Below are 17,561 nucleotides of genomic sequence, written 5' to 3' on the forward strand. Positions count from 1 at the left end.
TAATAGATAAATAGACACTTCAAATAATAAAAATGATAAGCAAGGTAAATTCTATTAACAAGTTAAATTTTGCTGATACATGTATTTTTAGTAGACTGTCACTTTTTATAGGAGTGATTGCCCTTAAATGAGGATTTTTTTTTTACCCTCTTTTGTGTTTTGAGCAAAAACTAAAGAAGATAGAGAGAAAGTAAACAGACTCATGTTCAACAATACAAGATCAACAAAAAAGAGTTTTTGTCATGAATGCTATTCTTGTCTACAATGTTAGAGAGTGTCCTTTGTTGAATATGCACATAGACCAAGGTGAGCGACACAGGCTCTTTAGAGCCTCTAGTTATATCTACAATAAATACTAGTAAAACTTTTGTATAGATTTGAGGAAATTGATTCCTTTAGGGTCCTTATATATAATAAGTTTATCATGTATATAGTTATAATTTTTTTTTTTCATTTTTTAAAACCCAAAATCCAAATGATATCTTGAAATGTAAATAAAGGTTTGCATAGAATCCATAAAATTTACATTTTTTTATTAATTTTATATACTGTGAAAAACTTCAAAGAAGTTTATTAAACTCAAAGTGTAGTCATCTGCTGTTTACTTTATCTTTTTTCTTTGTCATAAATACTATAATATTGAGAATAGAAAAGGGGAATGTGTCAAAGAAGCAACAACCTAACCAAAGAGCAGAAAACAGCCCAAGGTCACAAATGGGTCTTCAACACAGCGAGAAATTCCCACACCCGAAGGCAGGCTTCAGCTGTCCCCTAAACAAAAATGTATACTAGTTCAGTGAAAATGGGCATCACACTAAACTCTGAAACATACAAATGAACCAAAATTTAAAAAAAAAAAAAAAACATACAAGACTAACAAAGGCTAGAGGCTCCTGAATATATAGACTGTTAAATGGTCAGTTATAGATATTATTTTTACAAAAATAACATTCATGAGTTTTGCCTTTGATAAAGGAAAATTCAACACGTTGATAGGAATTTTAGTTTTCTTTAAATAAAAGCTGTAATTACTTTGGAAATAAATTATAACCATGAAAATTCTTTTTTCAGCTTTTTATTTTTGTCATAGAGAATAATAAAATAGATGTAGTCTGCTTTGAACAAATGTCTTTGTTTTAAGACTTCACTAAAAAAAAAATTAAATTGGATATAAATTTTCACCATAGCAGCTTCATATTGTTCAGGAGTTAAAAGGGCCTTCAAAAGTAAAAATTCTCCAAAATTGATGCTTTCTGTTTAGCTTTAAGATTATTTGTTTTTTTGTGGGAAAAGGATATGATTGCTTGCTATCTAGCTATATTTTTTTCTTGGAGTTATGCCCCCTTGTTTCTCCCTTTTAAATCTTAAAAAAAGATATATGCCCTGTACATTGCATGATCTAGCCATGAATAAAAAAAGATGTTGTGTATACAGAAATGAGCTATTAAAAACCTGAAAGGCATCTAGTACTTTGGCTTGTTAGCAGTTTAGAAGAAAAGGCTTAACTGTTGGCTAATATTTTTTAAATATTGAAACTCATTTTATTTTTGCCCAAGAAATATACTCAAATATTGCTACAATATATGAATTAATTGATAACATAGATTAGAATTATAAATTAATGTAATGCTCATCATGCATGTCATGTTTGTACTAAATCTATTAATTTGTCTGATTTGCTGTTTTGATGTTGACGTAATGCTACTTTTATTGTAAACTGTTTGTCTAAACTAGCTTTTGTTTAATTTTGGCGATGATGATAGAAAATTTTAGTACATGTGTGAAAAAAAGGTACTGAAAAGTTTGAGACATTTCTCTGCCTTCCTTCACCAATAAAAATTGACCGCCATGATATAGCCAATAGTCCTGAAAGTGGCGTTAAACACCAACAATCAATCAATCAATCAATCAATCTGATGGTTTTTTTTATGAAACCCTGACAACCAAAACTAAAAGTCAAAAAGACAAAAATAACAACAAAGTCAAGATCAGTTAAGAATAATTTCAAATATGCCTTCTTTGTTTTCCAATAATTTTTAGATATTAGACTAGACCATTTTTATAAATGTTTTTAAGGGTGATTTTATCTAGTGACAAATTGTTTTAAAGCCTGCTTTTTCATTTGAAGATTTACATTCGAAAGAGTTTTATTAAACCTTTTTTTTTCATATTTGAAAGATGCTGTGTTTGTATATTAGATGATAGGAGGTTAAAGAAAATCAAGTCATTGATCACTGATATAATAATTATTTTAATCCTGATGTGATTGTGTTTCAGATGGACCTATTATTTTGGCCATAGTAACAACTTACAACAGTATGAAGTAGAAGATGAAGCTGAACAGGCATTCATGCCAAAGATTGCTGAAAAGTAAGTGTAACATATCTGACTTGTTACAGGCATTCATGCCAAAGATTGCTGAAAAGTAAGTGTAACATATCTGACATGTTACAGGCATTCATACCAAAGATTGCTGATAAGTAATTGTAACATATCTGACTTGTTACAGGCATTCATGTCAAAGATTGCTGAAAAGTAAGTGTAACATATCTGACATGTTATATTGATTGAAAATTGATGTTTGCATTGGATTTCCATATGTTTATACCTGAATTTTGAAATTATTTGGATTTTTTTTTACAAATTTATAGAATTTGTGAACTTAAGAATATTGAATACCATATGCATGTTAAAGAAATAAATATAAAGAAGTTCTAAAGGTCTTAACTTGACCAGACACTCTGGCTTCATCCATCAATAAAAACTGACCACCATGAAATGGCCAATTAGTGCTGGAAGTGGTATTAAACACTGAAAATCACTCTTTTTAATCTCAACTTTTTACGTCATCAAATGACTGTCTAATACATGTATATATGTATATCACACAATTATAGTTTTCATGAAGGGGGAATAGCCTCCCCTGACTCACTGCAATATTGAGTGATCTATGATCAAACCATATGATTTTTCTATATATCTTGTATGGCTAAGGATTTGTAAAGGCAATTCAATTTGTCCAATCTCTTTTTTTAAATGAACAAATATGATGTTCAAACAATAAAATATTTTGACTTTAAATAGATTTTTTTGGACTGGTTATATTTTTGTGATTGCTTCAAAAATTTGTCCAAGAAAATTTCAACATGGATATCAAAATCTATCCATTTTCAAAACTTGTCTGTGATTGTGCTAGGTGTATGTCTTCAGTATCATAAATTAATCATTGGATCGAATTGTATAGAACATACTCATTTAAAAAAACATTTGGATAGGGAGGGAAGGGGTATTTACTATAAATTACTTGGGGCAAATGGGGGGATGTTTATATTTTTCACTACAAATAGTATGAAAGTTACATGTCTTGGCTAACGATTTATTCATGGAATAATTTTTTTTTTTCAGATTTGAAAGAATTCTGACAAGAGTTTATCAAGAATTTTTTGGAGTTATCAGAATAATCACCAGTATAGCAATAATATTTCTTGTGGAGACTCTAAACTATGTGTTGAAGTATGTTTTACAACCACTAGTGGTAGGAGTCCTTGGAACAATTGGAGAATTTTTCTTTAAACCTTTGCTTTCTATATTTTTCAATGGATTTGTTCAGCCATTTGGAATTTTCCTGTGGAATGCAGCTGTTAGCTTTAGACATATGTTTGGACCCCTTGGAGATATCCTGCGGAGAGTACTGAAAGAAGTAGCGATGTGCTGTAAATCATTTAAACCTTGTGAGGTACACTGGAAAACAGGACACGAAACAAAATCTGACATTCAAAATGTCTGATCAAAATAATGAATATATACATGATATATGAAGCAGCAGTTCTATTCTAGCAAATTTAAGAAAAATAAAAAAAATAAGTAGAAATATCTTTTATCAGCAATTATTTGATATTATGATACAAGAATATTTCGATCTGTTAGCAATTATTTTAAAGCAGTTTTGTGTTAACCATGTTTACAATTGGATGTTTTATCATTAGATTTCCTTTTAATTCCTGGAAGTTATCTTTTATCATATATAAATAAATCATGGTTTACTTTGCAAATACAAAATTTTGTTTTATGAATTTTTTTATTATAAAATTCTCATTTCAATTTGTTATTTTCAGATTCAAGTTAAAATCAACAAAAGAGTTATATATGAATATAAAATTCATCATCCTCATTATTACATAATATATTTTTTAAGTTTGCAATAATTTTAAGAATGTCTTGGCTACATACTTATGTCGCCTTGAAATTGCTGATTGTTGTCATGAAGTAAGTGTTGTGAATTTGTTTTACTGTAATGACATCAGTCTTGTTATAAGTACTGTGACAGTTTGCAAACTGTTGTGATAAACATACAGTAATCTTTAGTTTTCATTAATGTAGAATTATTATTTATGTATTGCAAACCATTTTTGGAAGGAATTAGATGAAACAAACATGTGAAACTCCAAATTTTAAAATATGTTGAATGTGAAATAATCTCTGTCATGAACATTGCACGAAAAATAAAGACTTTGATGTGAACCTTTTGTGACTGATTCACTGTCTTCCTGTAGATATAAACTCTCTGTTTTACTTGATATTCCCAATTTAGTACACACATTTATGATATAAATGGTTCACAGCTTTTAAAAAAGTATATAACAATCTCCTTAACTTTTAAATGGTGTTTGAATTTTTTGGAAAAATACGGAGCACACAAAATAAGCATTTTAAAATCACAATGCACCTAAAATTAAATAAGCAGAACAGGCTGATCGAGACACCTGTTTTGCACGACTGAATGTCAAATAAAAATGTAAAAACAAGTTGAACGTGCAATAGAAAACGGTGATCACGTTTCACGAAAACAACCCTTTACCACCTCTTTGTAAAAAGGATATATAATAATATTATTAATTCGTATATTTTAATTAATTTGATTCGTTCAGGGATAGTCACATGTTAAACTATATTTTCGAAGGTAAAGGGAAAACGGCAGATAGCAAAAAGCATATTGCACAGCAAAAAGCATATTGCATGGTTATTTTTAGAATATCTAAAAACCGATATACTTTGTGACGTCATGTAATGAATTTCATGATATTGTTAAAAGTTTTATTTAAAAATATCTATGATCGATTATTTGAAGAAAAAAAATCTTCAAATAAATAACATGTAAAAAAAAATATCAAAAAAGTAAATGAAATAACAACTAATCTGTTGTTATTGTCTAGGAGACAATATGATATCTATAAAATTACAACAAAATCAAATGACGATTTTGATACAAATATGGTCGGAAATTAATAATATAATAATTATAGCCTATTTATGAGGTCAATACAGGATATATCGACCCAAAGAAGTATATCGACCTCGGACTTCGTCCTCAGTCAATATACTTCTTTCAGGTCAATATATCCTTGTATCGACCTCCTACAAAGGCTATAATTGTATAATATTCAGTCAGTATTCGTAGAAGATGGTGGAAAGGAATGTCAGAAGTTGACTTTAAAGAACTTAAGACTTTGGCAGTGACAGATATTTGTGGCATAGAAATCTGATTATTTGGATCAGTAACATTGAAACACACATTCATACAGAATATCATTCATTTATTGCTTTATAATGTCTAATGTTTAGACAAATCAACTTTTTTATTATGATAATGTTTTTTTCTTAAAGAAAAATATTGTGAACAAACAATTAAAAAAGTAAAGCCAATAAATGATAAGTATATTTTTGTCAACAGTTCAAAGTTAATCATGTTAATATTTTGTTAAAATTTAATAAAAATTAAACAACCCAAATCTCTTTTACTCAAAGTGTTGGGTACCCCCTTTAAAGACAAATCTCATTTCAGCTTACTTCATTATTGTTAGTTTTAACTGCAATGTAAAAATTATACAAATGCAATGATTATTTTATTTTAAATATTTTTCCTATTTTGCATGACTTATTGTGATAATGTAAATACTGTTGACTTTTTACAATTTACTATGGTTTTTATATTTGTTATATTAATATAACTGATTTTTGTTTTAGAAATCAAAAGTGTTAATTATTTTTAAGAATATAATCAAATTATATGTTTATTTTTTTTTATTTATTTCACAGATTTTATTCATTTTACAATACATTTATATATGAGCACAATATTTTGTGATAAAATAATTTGTTATAGTGAATTAGTAAGTGTTTAAATGAATATAGATTTGCGTGGTCTAGTTAGTGCATTTAACCTTAAATCAGACTGGTAAATAGTGTGGTTTTATTATTATATTCATGGGGTACTAATTTTTGAGGATTTTAGGGTATATGTGAACCACAAATTTAAATATTTAAAAAAAATACAAATTTCCTATAGGCTTGTTTACAAAAAAATCATGTGAATACATTTTTCTGGAATCCAGAAATTTAAACCCCAAAATAATAAATGAATCCACAGTAGTTTAAATACTTTAGGTCAGTTAATATTTATTATTTAATTCAATGGTATAATATAAAAATTAATGAGTATGGCAGACAATTATCATAAACTTTATCTCTGCATTGCATAGAGTTTAATATATTCTCAAATATATTACTACATTTACAGTGGCTTTTAATTCATAAGAAACATTCACCCATCTCCACCCATTGCTCTTTAGTCCTTAACTGGTTGAAACAATATGTTAATTAAACAGGAGAGGTGTTTATTATTATATTGATCTATGTGAAAGTATTTGTTAATTTAATAACTGTAACATTATTAATTTGATCGATTTTCTCATTAGCTAGAAAATTCCATTATTTGCTGTGAATAGTATTTGGCAGATAATTATTTATTATTTAGTTACATGTTCAAGATGACCTTCATGAGTTATTTTATACTCAGATAAGTTCTATCGTAACTGCAACATTATGTTGCTTTCATGCACCTGTTAATGACTTTTTCACAAGAAAATATTATCTTCTTCAAATTTTTTCTGCAAATAATAATTTTTTTATGTATTCAAAACATATTCAGTTTTTTTTTGTTTTTTTACACATATTGCATATATTATCAGTGTTTTGTGGCAGGTATTTACAAATTTAGTTGTACTTAATCCATAGTCAAATACATGATTTTAAAATCAATATTCAATTAAATAGTAATCATTATATCCACAATGCTGAAAGTCTTGTTATTTTTTTATTATTAATTTATTCTAAATGAGTACATCAATATCTTATTGACTGAATTTTTATATTTACTGTATTTTCCTATTGCAATGAATAGCATAATACACATACATCTATGCTTTGTTTTAGTTTGTTGAAATTCATCAATTCACCAAAACAACTTTGTCTGCAAAAACCATTCATCTTTTGATCAGTTGTTGTCCAAGTCTTCAGTACTTTCAGAAAGAAGTAATAGCTTGTAAGAAATGATTAATTGTTTAAGCCAAAAATCAATAAAATGGCTTGATTCAGGTAACTTTACCTTACATTTTGTTTAGATTCATGGGTCAACTTTTTAGTTTTCTAATTGTTTATTAAACCATTGAGAAGATTATTTTTATGCAGGCCAATATAAGTACAATATGAAAACAAAAGTGAAAGGAGACTTCTTTTACATTTATAAAATCCGTCCACACAGCATATTTGTACTTTTATTTTAAAGGAAAAAACAGTATATACACCAATTTTAGATATTTTTGTAATGGATTCGTGAAGTACAATTGTTCTATGTTTACAGATAGGTACTTAATACTTTATTTAAATATTTACTTATCAAAAGTCTTTTGGTAAACACATTTGAAAGTACACAATGTTTTATCTGATCTAATATAAAGTGATGGAATTTTAATAAAAAAATAATTACATAACAGATCTAGAGTAGAGTGAGTTATCTGGAGGACAAAAACATTATATTCTCATCGCAATATCCATTCTTTATCAAAACCCTTAGACCTGAAACCATTCATTAGCTCCATAGTAATCATATTAACTAAAATCTATATAACATGGGAAATTGTAGTATTGAGAAAAGACTGACCATAAAATATTTTTGCATCTTAACCTGTTAGCATAATGAGACTTAGGTTAAATAAGGTATCATTCGAAAAACCATACATTTGATTCCTTTGAAAATACCTTATCTGGCCCTGAAAATAACATTTTGCTCAGATTTCTATCAGATATTTCCCAATTCATCTGTTGATATCTTTTCTGGCCATAAAAATTACATATTGCTCAGATTTCTATCAGATATTTCCTGATTCATCTGTAGATACATTTTCTGGCCATGAAAAGTACATTTTTCTCAGATTTCTATCAGATATTTCCCGATTCTTCTGTAGATACTTTTTCTGGACATGAAAATAACATTTTACTCAGATTTCTGTCAGATATTTCCTGATTTGTCTGTAATTACCTTATCTGGACCTGAAAATTACATATTGCTCAGATTTCTATCAAATATTTCCTGTCTCTAATCAATCAAATATATGAGATCTTGTGATCAGAGTATTTGCATTTATTTTTTTAGTTTATTTTTATGTCCCACTTGGGGGCATTATGTTTTTCCGTATGTGCGTCCGTCGGTTCGTCCGTCTGTCCCGCTTCAGGTTAAAGTTTTTGGTCAAGGTAGTTTTTGATGAAGTTGAAGTCCAATCAACTTGAAACTTAGTTCTAATGTTCCCTATGATATGATCTTTCTAATTTTGATGCCAAATTAAAGTTTTGACCCCAATTTCACGGTCCACTAAACATAGAAAATGACAGTGCGTGTGGGGCATCCGTGTACTATGGACACATTCTTGTTTTATATTATAAAGTATGACAGTGCAAAATATATTATTTATGAATTATTACATTATATATCACATAAGTTTGATTTACAGAATGATTTATGTTAATTTTTCAGTCTGTTTATAAATAAAAATGAATATAAATATATTTTTTCTATTAATTTCTTGCTATACCCATACTGATGATTTTGTAGAGTACCTTAACATGTTTTATTAATGACAGCCCTTTTCCATTGATTGATTTGTTTGTATGCTATGATATTCCAAATCAAGTGTATTTAGGGTTAAATATATGAAATTCATGTTAAGAACTAATTTTAGAGAATGGACTAAATGATAAAAAAAAACTGATATAAATTGGAAAAACATAGCAGGGGTGCTGATATTCAGAATCATTTTCAGATAAAAATAAAAATTCTATTGGTTCAATGAAAGTCCGGACTATAGAGAAAATTTATCATTCAACCACTGACCCTAAATTAAGCACACCATATCGTTAACAAAGAGAAGACTTTTGGATAAGAGAGTTGGGAACAGCCATTCCCTATGGATGCAATGGCAAAATTGATGGTGTAGGTATTTTGTCTAGTCCCAGGTGTAGTTCTGTCAATAAATTACAATTATTTAACACTTCTGCTCGACGAAATAGAAGCTACGGTCACAAAAATTATACATCACCTGACTACAATTAATAGTCTAATATAGTCTGCTTAAAAACCTTTAGGAATTCACCATATCAGAACTAAATTATACTCCATTCCATTATCTAAACTTTATTTACTATTTCAAGAGGCCCAAAATAGTTATTAATTCTAATTCTGTTTTGTAAGGATTAGTTGCAATAATTTTGGACATTGTGAACCATAGACTATTCAAACCCGTATCAAGTACTTTCAAAGATGAGGAAAAACGTAATTTTTTTAGAGTAGAATTCGCCAATAAAGGTTTAGATGCTATCAATATTAGCAATATTTTCCACCATAAATCTGTACAAAAAACTATACCTGATTACTTCAAAAACAAAGCTACACCTGTAATTTCATATACTAACACCAAGCCTATTGCATCTAAGATTTTCAACCACAAGCCAATGAACAACTAAGAGAGTTGTTAGCCAAACGACCAAAATATAGAATTCCCCAGCCCATCACCTGGAAAAAGAACTTCAGGTTACTGATGGATACAGTTAAGGACTATTCCAGAAAATGGGAAAAGCGCGAACCAGATGAACCAGAACTGGACGCTTTCGTCTGAATGGATCAAAGCTATTCGATCATGCATACAGAAGCGCATTCACAATCTAAGATGTACTATGAGCACACGGATTTCTAACCCATTCAGGAACCCAGAGGTTGTGGATGCTTTATCCTGTTTTCATGACAAATATGTCGTTGTTCCAACAGATAAAGCCTCCAATAGTTTTGTCTCCATATGTAAAAACCATTATTTGGAATGTTTCACAAAAGAGCTTGGAACAAACAGCAAAACTGATTATCCTACATATTCTTCAACATCATTTACAAAGGATGAAATTTTAGAAAATCACAAATCTGTCCTTCTTTCTTTTGGTATTAACATCAAAGAAGACGAAGAAAATCTCCCGTCATTATACTGGATACCAAAACTTCACAAAACTCCTTATAAAGAACGATACATAGCTGAATCATCAAGATGTTCGTCTAAACATCTTTCTAAAGTGTTGACTACTGTTCTTTCTACAGTAAAAGATGGCATTCAGAAATATTGTGATGAGATATATCCAACCAGTGGTGTCAATCAGATGTGGATTCTTAAAAATTCTAAAGATCTACTACTAAATCTTAGATCACAATCTCTGCAATTTTGTATCAACATTAAGACCTTTGATTTTTCTACGCTTTACACTACTCTTCCCCATGCTCAATTGAAAGATCGACTTCGCCATCTCATTAAACAGAGCTTTTTCTATAAAAATTGAAATCGTAGATATAACTTTTTTGTTTTGGGTTATAATAATTCTTATTTTGTGAAGAACCACACTAATTCTATCAGAAAATACACTGAAGATGATATTATCAAAATGCTGGACGTTTTGATCGACAATATATATTTGTTGAGTTTGAAGGATTGACATTTCAACAGACAGTCGGTATTCCGATGGATACTAAGTGTGCACCCCAACTGGCTGATTTGTTTTTGTACTCGTATGAAGCAGAATTCATTCAGAACGTTATAATAGACAAAAAAAGCATCTTGCGAAATTCTTTTATTTTACTTTCAGATATATTGATGATGTCCTATCACTGAATAACCCACATTGCAGTCAGTACTTGCATCTCATATATCCCAGTGAACTTGAAATTAAGGATACTACTGATACTAGAAGGACTGCTTCATACTTTGATCTTTTCCTCAATATTGACACAGATGGACGACTTCAGACTAAAATCTATGACAAACGGGATGATTTCAACTTCCCAATTATCTATTATTTCATATTTCTCAGCAGAAACATACCCTCTGCCCCTTCGTATGGTGTTTACATATCTCAATTGATACGATATGCTCGTGCATGTTCATACTATAAGGACTTCATATACAGGAGTGTGCTCCCTACGCAGATACTGCCCCAACAGATTAATGAGGAGGAAAGAGTAAAAATGACACTCCGTAAATTTTATGGACACCATCACGAATTGGTTGATCTATACGATGTGTCTGTGTCTAAACTAACTAACGACATTTTTACCACGTCTTAGTTGTGGTGTACCATCTACGTCGCCCGGGCGTCTTAGTACCGAACATGACCTATTCCCGAATATGACTGGATTGCCGAGTGTGAATTCGCATTGCTATACGACGTGTCTCGGTATTTATATATCCAACATTCATGGATTTAGTTATGATTTTTCTTTTGTAAGACCAGTTTGATATTTTGTTATGTCTTGCGTTCGCTGTTGGAGACGACGTGGTTCGATATTTATATATCCCGCTTTCGAACATTTTGTTGTTACTTTCTTATACGTGTGGGTCTGGTGGGTCATTTTGTGCTGAGTTGTTGTCTGTTTATTTAGTTTGTGGTTTGAACTCTGTATTTTCGGTACATTTCACATGTCTTATTTGTCAGTATAGTCGAGTTACTCGTGGTTCGTCTACAGGGTTGTTGTTTTATGTTTTATGTTTTTTGTTTACTGTTTGGTCTTACATGATCTTGCCGTATATAATAGTTATTTTATTTTTATTGTCTATGTGTATAAAGTAAAATAACAAAAATACCGAACTCCAAGGGAAATTCAAAACGGAAAGTCCTTTATAAAATGGCAAAATCAAAAGCTCAAACACATCTAACGAATGGAAAACTACTGTCATATTCCTGAATTGGTACAGGCATTTCCTTAAGTAGAAAGTGGTGGATTAAACCTGGTTTTATAGATAGCTAAGCCTCTTACTTGTAATACAGTCGCATAGAATTTCATTATATTGACAACAATGTGTGAGCAAAATAAACAGATATAATAGGTAAAAACGTCAAAAATTGGGGTACAGCAGTCATCATTTGTAATATAATTTAGTTTAAACATATTTTATTTGCTAAATATCAGCAAAATGGATGAGACACAAGTAAATCATACTTATGAAGTCTTCTCCATATTACAATAAAAGTATATATACAATAATAACAAAATGAGCATGCATGTAAAGCTAACACATTCATTAAATATTATACGAACTATAAATAAAAAGAAAAAAAGAACAAGAAGAATGGAAAAGGAGGAAAAAAAGAAGCAAATTATATTTTCTGTGATGTTGACTTAGGTTTGATGGTGATGATTATCCGTGCTGGTAGCAATAATATTTTATGAAGGTACTAGAAATCTGTTAGACCTTTTAATAAAATCTTGAACATGTTTGAAAATTAGGAGATTTTGTTCATTCGAAAGTTCAAGATCTCCGCAAGTTAATAGTTAAGTATCAATAATAAAGTTTTTCAGTAAGCCAATTAAGATTGTTAAGTAAAATTTCTCTACATGTAGTGTATTTTGGGCAAACTAAAAGAAAATGATGAACATCCTCAATATCAGACCCACATTGACACGAAGGATCCAGTATAATGTTAGCTTTGAAAAGGTCAGAGTTTAAAAATGAAGCGGAACATCGCAATTGAGTTAAAATAATATTCAGTTTCCTCGGACCGTACATATAATACGGCGCAACTCTACTCTGAACACTTTCATTTTTCAATTCTCTCTTAAATTTAGATATAGAGTCGGTGTTTCGAATTTTTAAGTCAAGCTTATTCCATTCTCGTATTGTGGATGGAATAAAAGATTCAGTGGTAAGGGAAAGTCTACAAAATAGAACAATGATATAATCTTAATCACTATAAAAACAAATAACTGTTTCAACAAAGAAACACAAAATGGCATATAGACAAAGTATGTAAAAGTTAAGATAAAAAATCAGTTACTTCATTTATATGATTTTAAGTTTAAAGCAACTATATATGCACAGCATGTTTTTGTTGATACACAGTTTTGATTTAGAAGACAAACATGGTTAGAACATACTAATAAAAACACCATTACAAACACAATTCCATTTTAATATTCTTGTCATGGTTAGAAAATACACAAAATAACACCATTACAAACTCAATCCCAATTTAATATTCTTGTACGTGCATGCATCCCAGACAACATTTGTATGTTGGTACAATGTTGGCCCAACGTATCTACATGCATTGGCCCAACGTTGTCTTCAAACGTTGGCCCAATGTATAAGTGCAAAGTGGCCCTATGTTGGCCCAACGTGATGGCTAAACGTTGGCACAACGTTGTAAGATTTTATACAATACATTGGACCAACGTTGGTCCAATGATGGAATAATTCTTGCCGATGTTGAACAAACGTAGGGCCAACGTAGTTCTACAAACTGTTAACAAACGTTGGCACTCCGTTGGTTCAATCTGTAAACTTTTCTTTTCATATGAAGGATACTAAAATCCCCTCCAGACAACAACTGCAATAATTCCTGGTTCTTACATCAGTTCAAAATGGCGAAAGTATTACTTTTTTAAATGTTGCAATTATTGCGTTTTACAGATCCACTATACCATGTTGTGTCTTACATACTACCCGAAAATTTTGTATTTTGCCACTTTCTCTCCATCTTCCTGAACATGCATGAAATATTTGCCAATGGACGTTTCAGTAACCAACAACCAATCAATCTCTCTCCAGAAATTGTACTTCTGAATTTTACCCATATTTGAATGAATTCAATCAACATATCCATGTTACCTATTTTTCTTAAATAATGTAAATACAAAGGTATGATTAAATATAATTTATTATTAGCTAGACAACCAGCAAAGTTTAAAAAAAATCTTTTTTGTATCTATACGTTGCTAAATCAGAGAATTTAGAATGAAAATTATAAAGTCTATTCATGATAATTCATTTATCCCATTTGTATAATATTACAGTTTATGTTGCAATATCCAAGCTCTGTACGAAGGCATTGATAATTCATTTTATACAGCTATTTTTCTAGTTCTGTATTCCAACATGGTTTTTATTCACAAGAGTGTTCCTTTTGTTTTCTGCTACACTTTGTTTTGTCACTATTTCTGGCTCTGTCTTATGCTAAATCCTTTATCCAGTTTAGCATATCTTCATAAAAGTTATATCACTGCCTCTGTAATAAAGTAATGAATAAATGAGTACTCAATGTATGCATATTAAGAATATATTAAATCCTCCTAAAAAATAAACAAAAAGACAAAAAAAAAACATCGTTCCGGTGTCCTGGCACATTACAATAGTTAGAAAAAATACTCTTTTTTTACATTTTCCCTAGCCTATACAGGCCAAGGCAAAAGGCATATTGCATGCTTTACCACTATGGTTAGACTTCACCTTGCTAGCTAGGTTAAACAGGACAATTGAGTGTAGAAATGGATACAGGAAACTTTGTCAAAAAACGTTCTTAGTAAATCAACAAAACTAGTTGAAAAAAAAATACAAAGTCAAATCTAAATAACTAGCATTAACGGTAGTATTAAACATTTTATGCATATATATCTGTGAAATTCGAATCCGATGTAGCATAAAGGATGGCTATTATTTTAACTTACTTTCTTAAAATTATTTATTCTGGGCTATCAAATGGTAGAATGCATTTTTCCCCATCTCCATTCCCATGCATTTTCTAGCCAGGATGTTGTCAATAATTCCTATTATTCCTAGCACTGTATTATTCCTTTTGCACTCTGATTTATTTTGTCTTCTGTAGTACTCAAATACCTGACCTATAAATTTATATTAAAATGTAAAATTGTATATTAAAAAGAAAAGCTACTTCAAGTAATTCAGACTATAATCTTTATAGTCTTTATAGTTTTCTTTTATAAATATCCTTATGTGTGGTATAGTCTTTTTTTTTACATTCCCCCCCCCCCCCCCCCCCCTCCCCCCTCTATTTTTTATATTTCAGCTTTTTGTGACTGATATATACTCCTACAAACTATTTAATTATCGGTTTTGTTTTGCAAAAAAATTGCCGAGGACAAACAATTAAATTCAGTTGAGTCGGTATAATCATATATAAATTACTACATTCTTGCAATGAATTTAATAAGATTAAGGAATAAATACTCTATTTGATATCACTGTTACACATGCAAGTGTGTATATGATCAGGTTTCACAAATATATCGTATATGTTTGCATGCGATTCAGAAATAATAAAACTAACAAATTCATTTAAATTTCAATGAAGTAGAAATCATTATTATACCACATTTCTGAAACATTACGGAACAAAATTCATCTTAAGACAGATTTTTTCCATGAACTTCAGTAATGGTAATACATTTGCAAACGTTATAGATTTCAGACATAAAATATTAAAATATTGGTAATTTACAATTTGTTTGATGATACTAATGTTCAGTGGTAAATATTCCATGATTATTTAGGATTGAAATGATTTAAAGAAAATCTAGAAAATATTTCGACCCTAAACGTATAAACTTCAAGATCAACACATTATAAAATGATAGAAATTATATGTTTTAATTTTGAACAACATCCCTCAGATTAAAAAAAAAAATTGTATTTGTCATTCATAATCGTACATATATCAGAATTTTTAAACCGAAGTTACAACTTACATGTTACTTTCTTTTTCTTTAAACCTCAGATGATGATTTTCTCTTTTTGTTTTCTTCGTTTCACTGCTTTCTTACAAATACACAACAGGAAATAGCCACAAAAGTGACCATCCCATTACATTCAGATTTCCTATAAACTTAATTACCATAGCAACTATCTTTGAAATTTGTCGAACATATGGTCAACCTTATCAGAATGTGCTTGATTAACAGACTGCATGGCTGTATCAAATATCACTCTGTGTATAATTGCTAAATTATTATGTTTCACAAAGTTTAATGAATATTATAAAGTTATAATAAATAATAATTGCAATAAATTTAACTTTTGACCAGGCAACCTATGTTTACGATATATACATTTTTTTTTATTACAGTAATGATATTCCAGTATAAATTTTACCTGGCTTATATATAGAGTATAATATAGGATCAACGTTGGCCCAGCATTGGCCCAACATAGAGTTGTAAATGTAATTTCAGTTGGTGAACACTTTCGGTATAACATTAACTTTTCATGAAGCATGCATTCCCAAGAGAAATAAAGCGTAAAATATTTCATAATCAATTTTTATTAACAAAATTTCATATCGGCCCTATGTTGCTACTAACATAATGCCAACGTTGGCCCGATTATTTATAACCAACATGAGATAATAATATGGATTTACAACAGCAGGCCAACGTTGAGCCAATGTTGTGCAGCCAACACCAACGGACCGACAACTTGCCAACGTTGGGTCAATGTTGTGCAGCAAACACCAACGGTCGACCAACGGACCGACAATTTGCCAACGTTGGCCCACTGTTAGTCTGTTGACTGGTGTCTATAAATAAAACAAATCTATCTTATTTTTAGAAATTTACCTGTGATAATATAAACGTCACAAAAAATACGTCACTTTTTGTGACATTGATCCATTCATGTGACACGCAGTTTATAATTCTTTTGTGGTGTCCTGGTGTGCTGTCGTAAATTCATGGGAGGTGTCCGTTGTTTTTCTGCAGTTTATATGTTGTAATATACTGTTATATTATTTATTTGTGTATTTCTCTGTGCTGAGTGTTCTTGCGTTTGTTTGTACTGTATTCCTGTCACGTACTTTTGTCATTTTAGCGGTATTTTTACCATTGCCATATAAGCGGGAGGTTTGGCCAGCCATAAAACCAAGTTCAACCTACCATTTATTCTTAAAATGTCCTGTACTAAGTCCGGAATATGGCAGTTATTATCAGACAGTCCGTTTCTATGTATGTTGACGTTTGCTTTTGTTGGAGTTCAGTGTTTCTGTTGTTCCGTTATTTTCCTCTTATAGTTGATGTGTTTCCCTCGGTTTTAGTGTGTTACCCGGATTTAATTTTGCTTTATCGAATTAGGACTATTGAACAGCGGTATACTACTGTTGCCTTTATGTATCACCAGCTTACTAGTCAGCATATATATGCTGACATGAAATATCATTGATACGGTAATTATCTGTGACCACCAATCAAATGTAAAAACCTTTATAAAAACCTTGCAACAAAATTAAGAGATATTAATTGTCGAAATATTCTTCTTGCGAACTATAGTTGGTACAGTAAATGTTATTGCAAGTTTTTCTACCCCAGGAATAGATGGCTTTAGCAATATTTGCCACAACTTCTGCAACTT

The 17,561-nt window shown here is 30.2% G+C and overlaps 1 protein-coding gene across 7 annotated transcripts in view; it reads left to right on the plus strand.

The window, feature by feature from the left end:
- Positions 1–8,901, plus strand: part of LOC127706315 (uncharacterized) — a 37,471-nt gene extending 28,570 nt beyond the window's left edge. For all 7 annotated transcript variants that reach the window (XM_052210833.1, XM_052210834.1, XM_052210835.1 and 4 more), the window contains 2 exons: positions 2,278–2,370; positions 3,406–8,901. In XM_052210833.1, the coding sequence (XP_052066793.1) occupies positions 2,278–2,370; positions 3,406–3,787 (475 nt within the window). In that variant the 3' untranslated portion in view covers positions 3,788–8,901. The remainder of the gene's footprint in view (positions 1–2,277; positions 2,371–3,405) is intronic.
- The last annotated feature ends 8,660 nt before the right edge of the window (positions 8,902–17,561 follow it).

Source organism: Mytilus californianus, unplaced genomic scaffold (genome assembly GCF_021869535.1).
Source record: "Mytilus californianus isolate M0D057914Y unplaced genomic scaffold, xbMytCali1.0.p SCAF_6, whole genome shotgun sequence".
NCBI classification, from domain to species: Eukaryota; Metazoa; Mollusca; class Bivalvia; order Mytilida; family Mytilidae; genus Mytilus; species Mytilus californianus.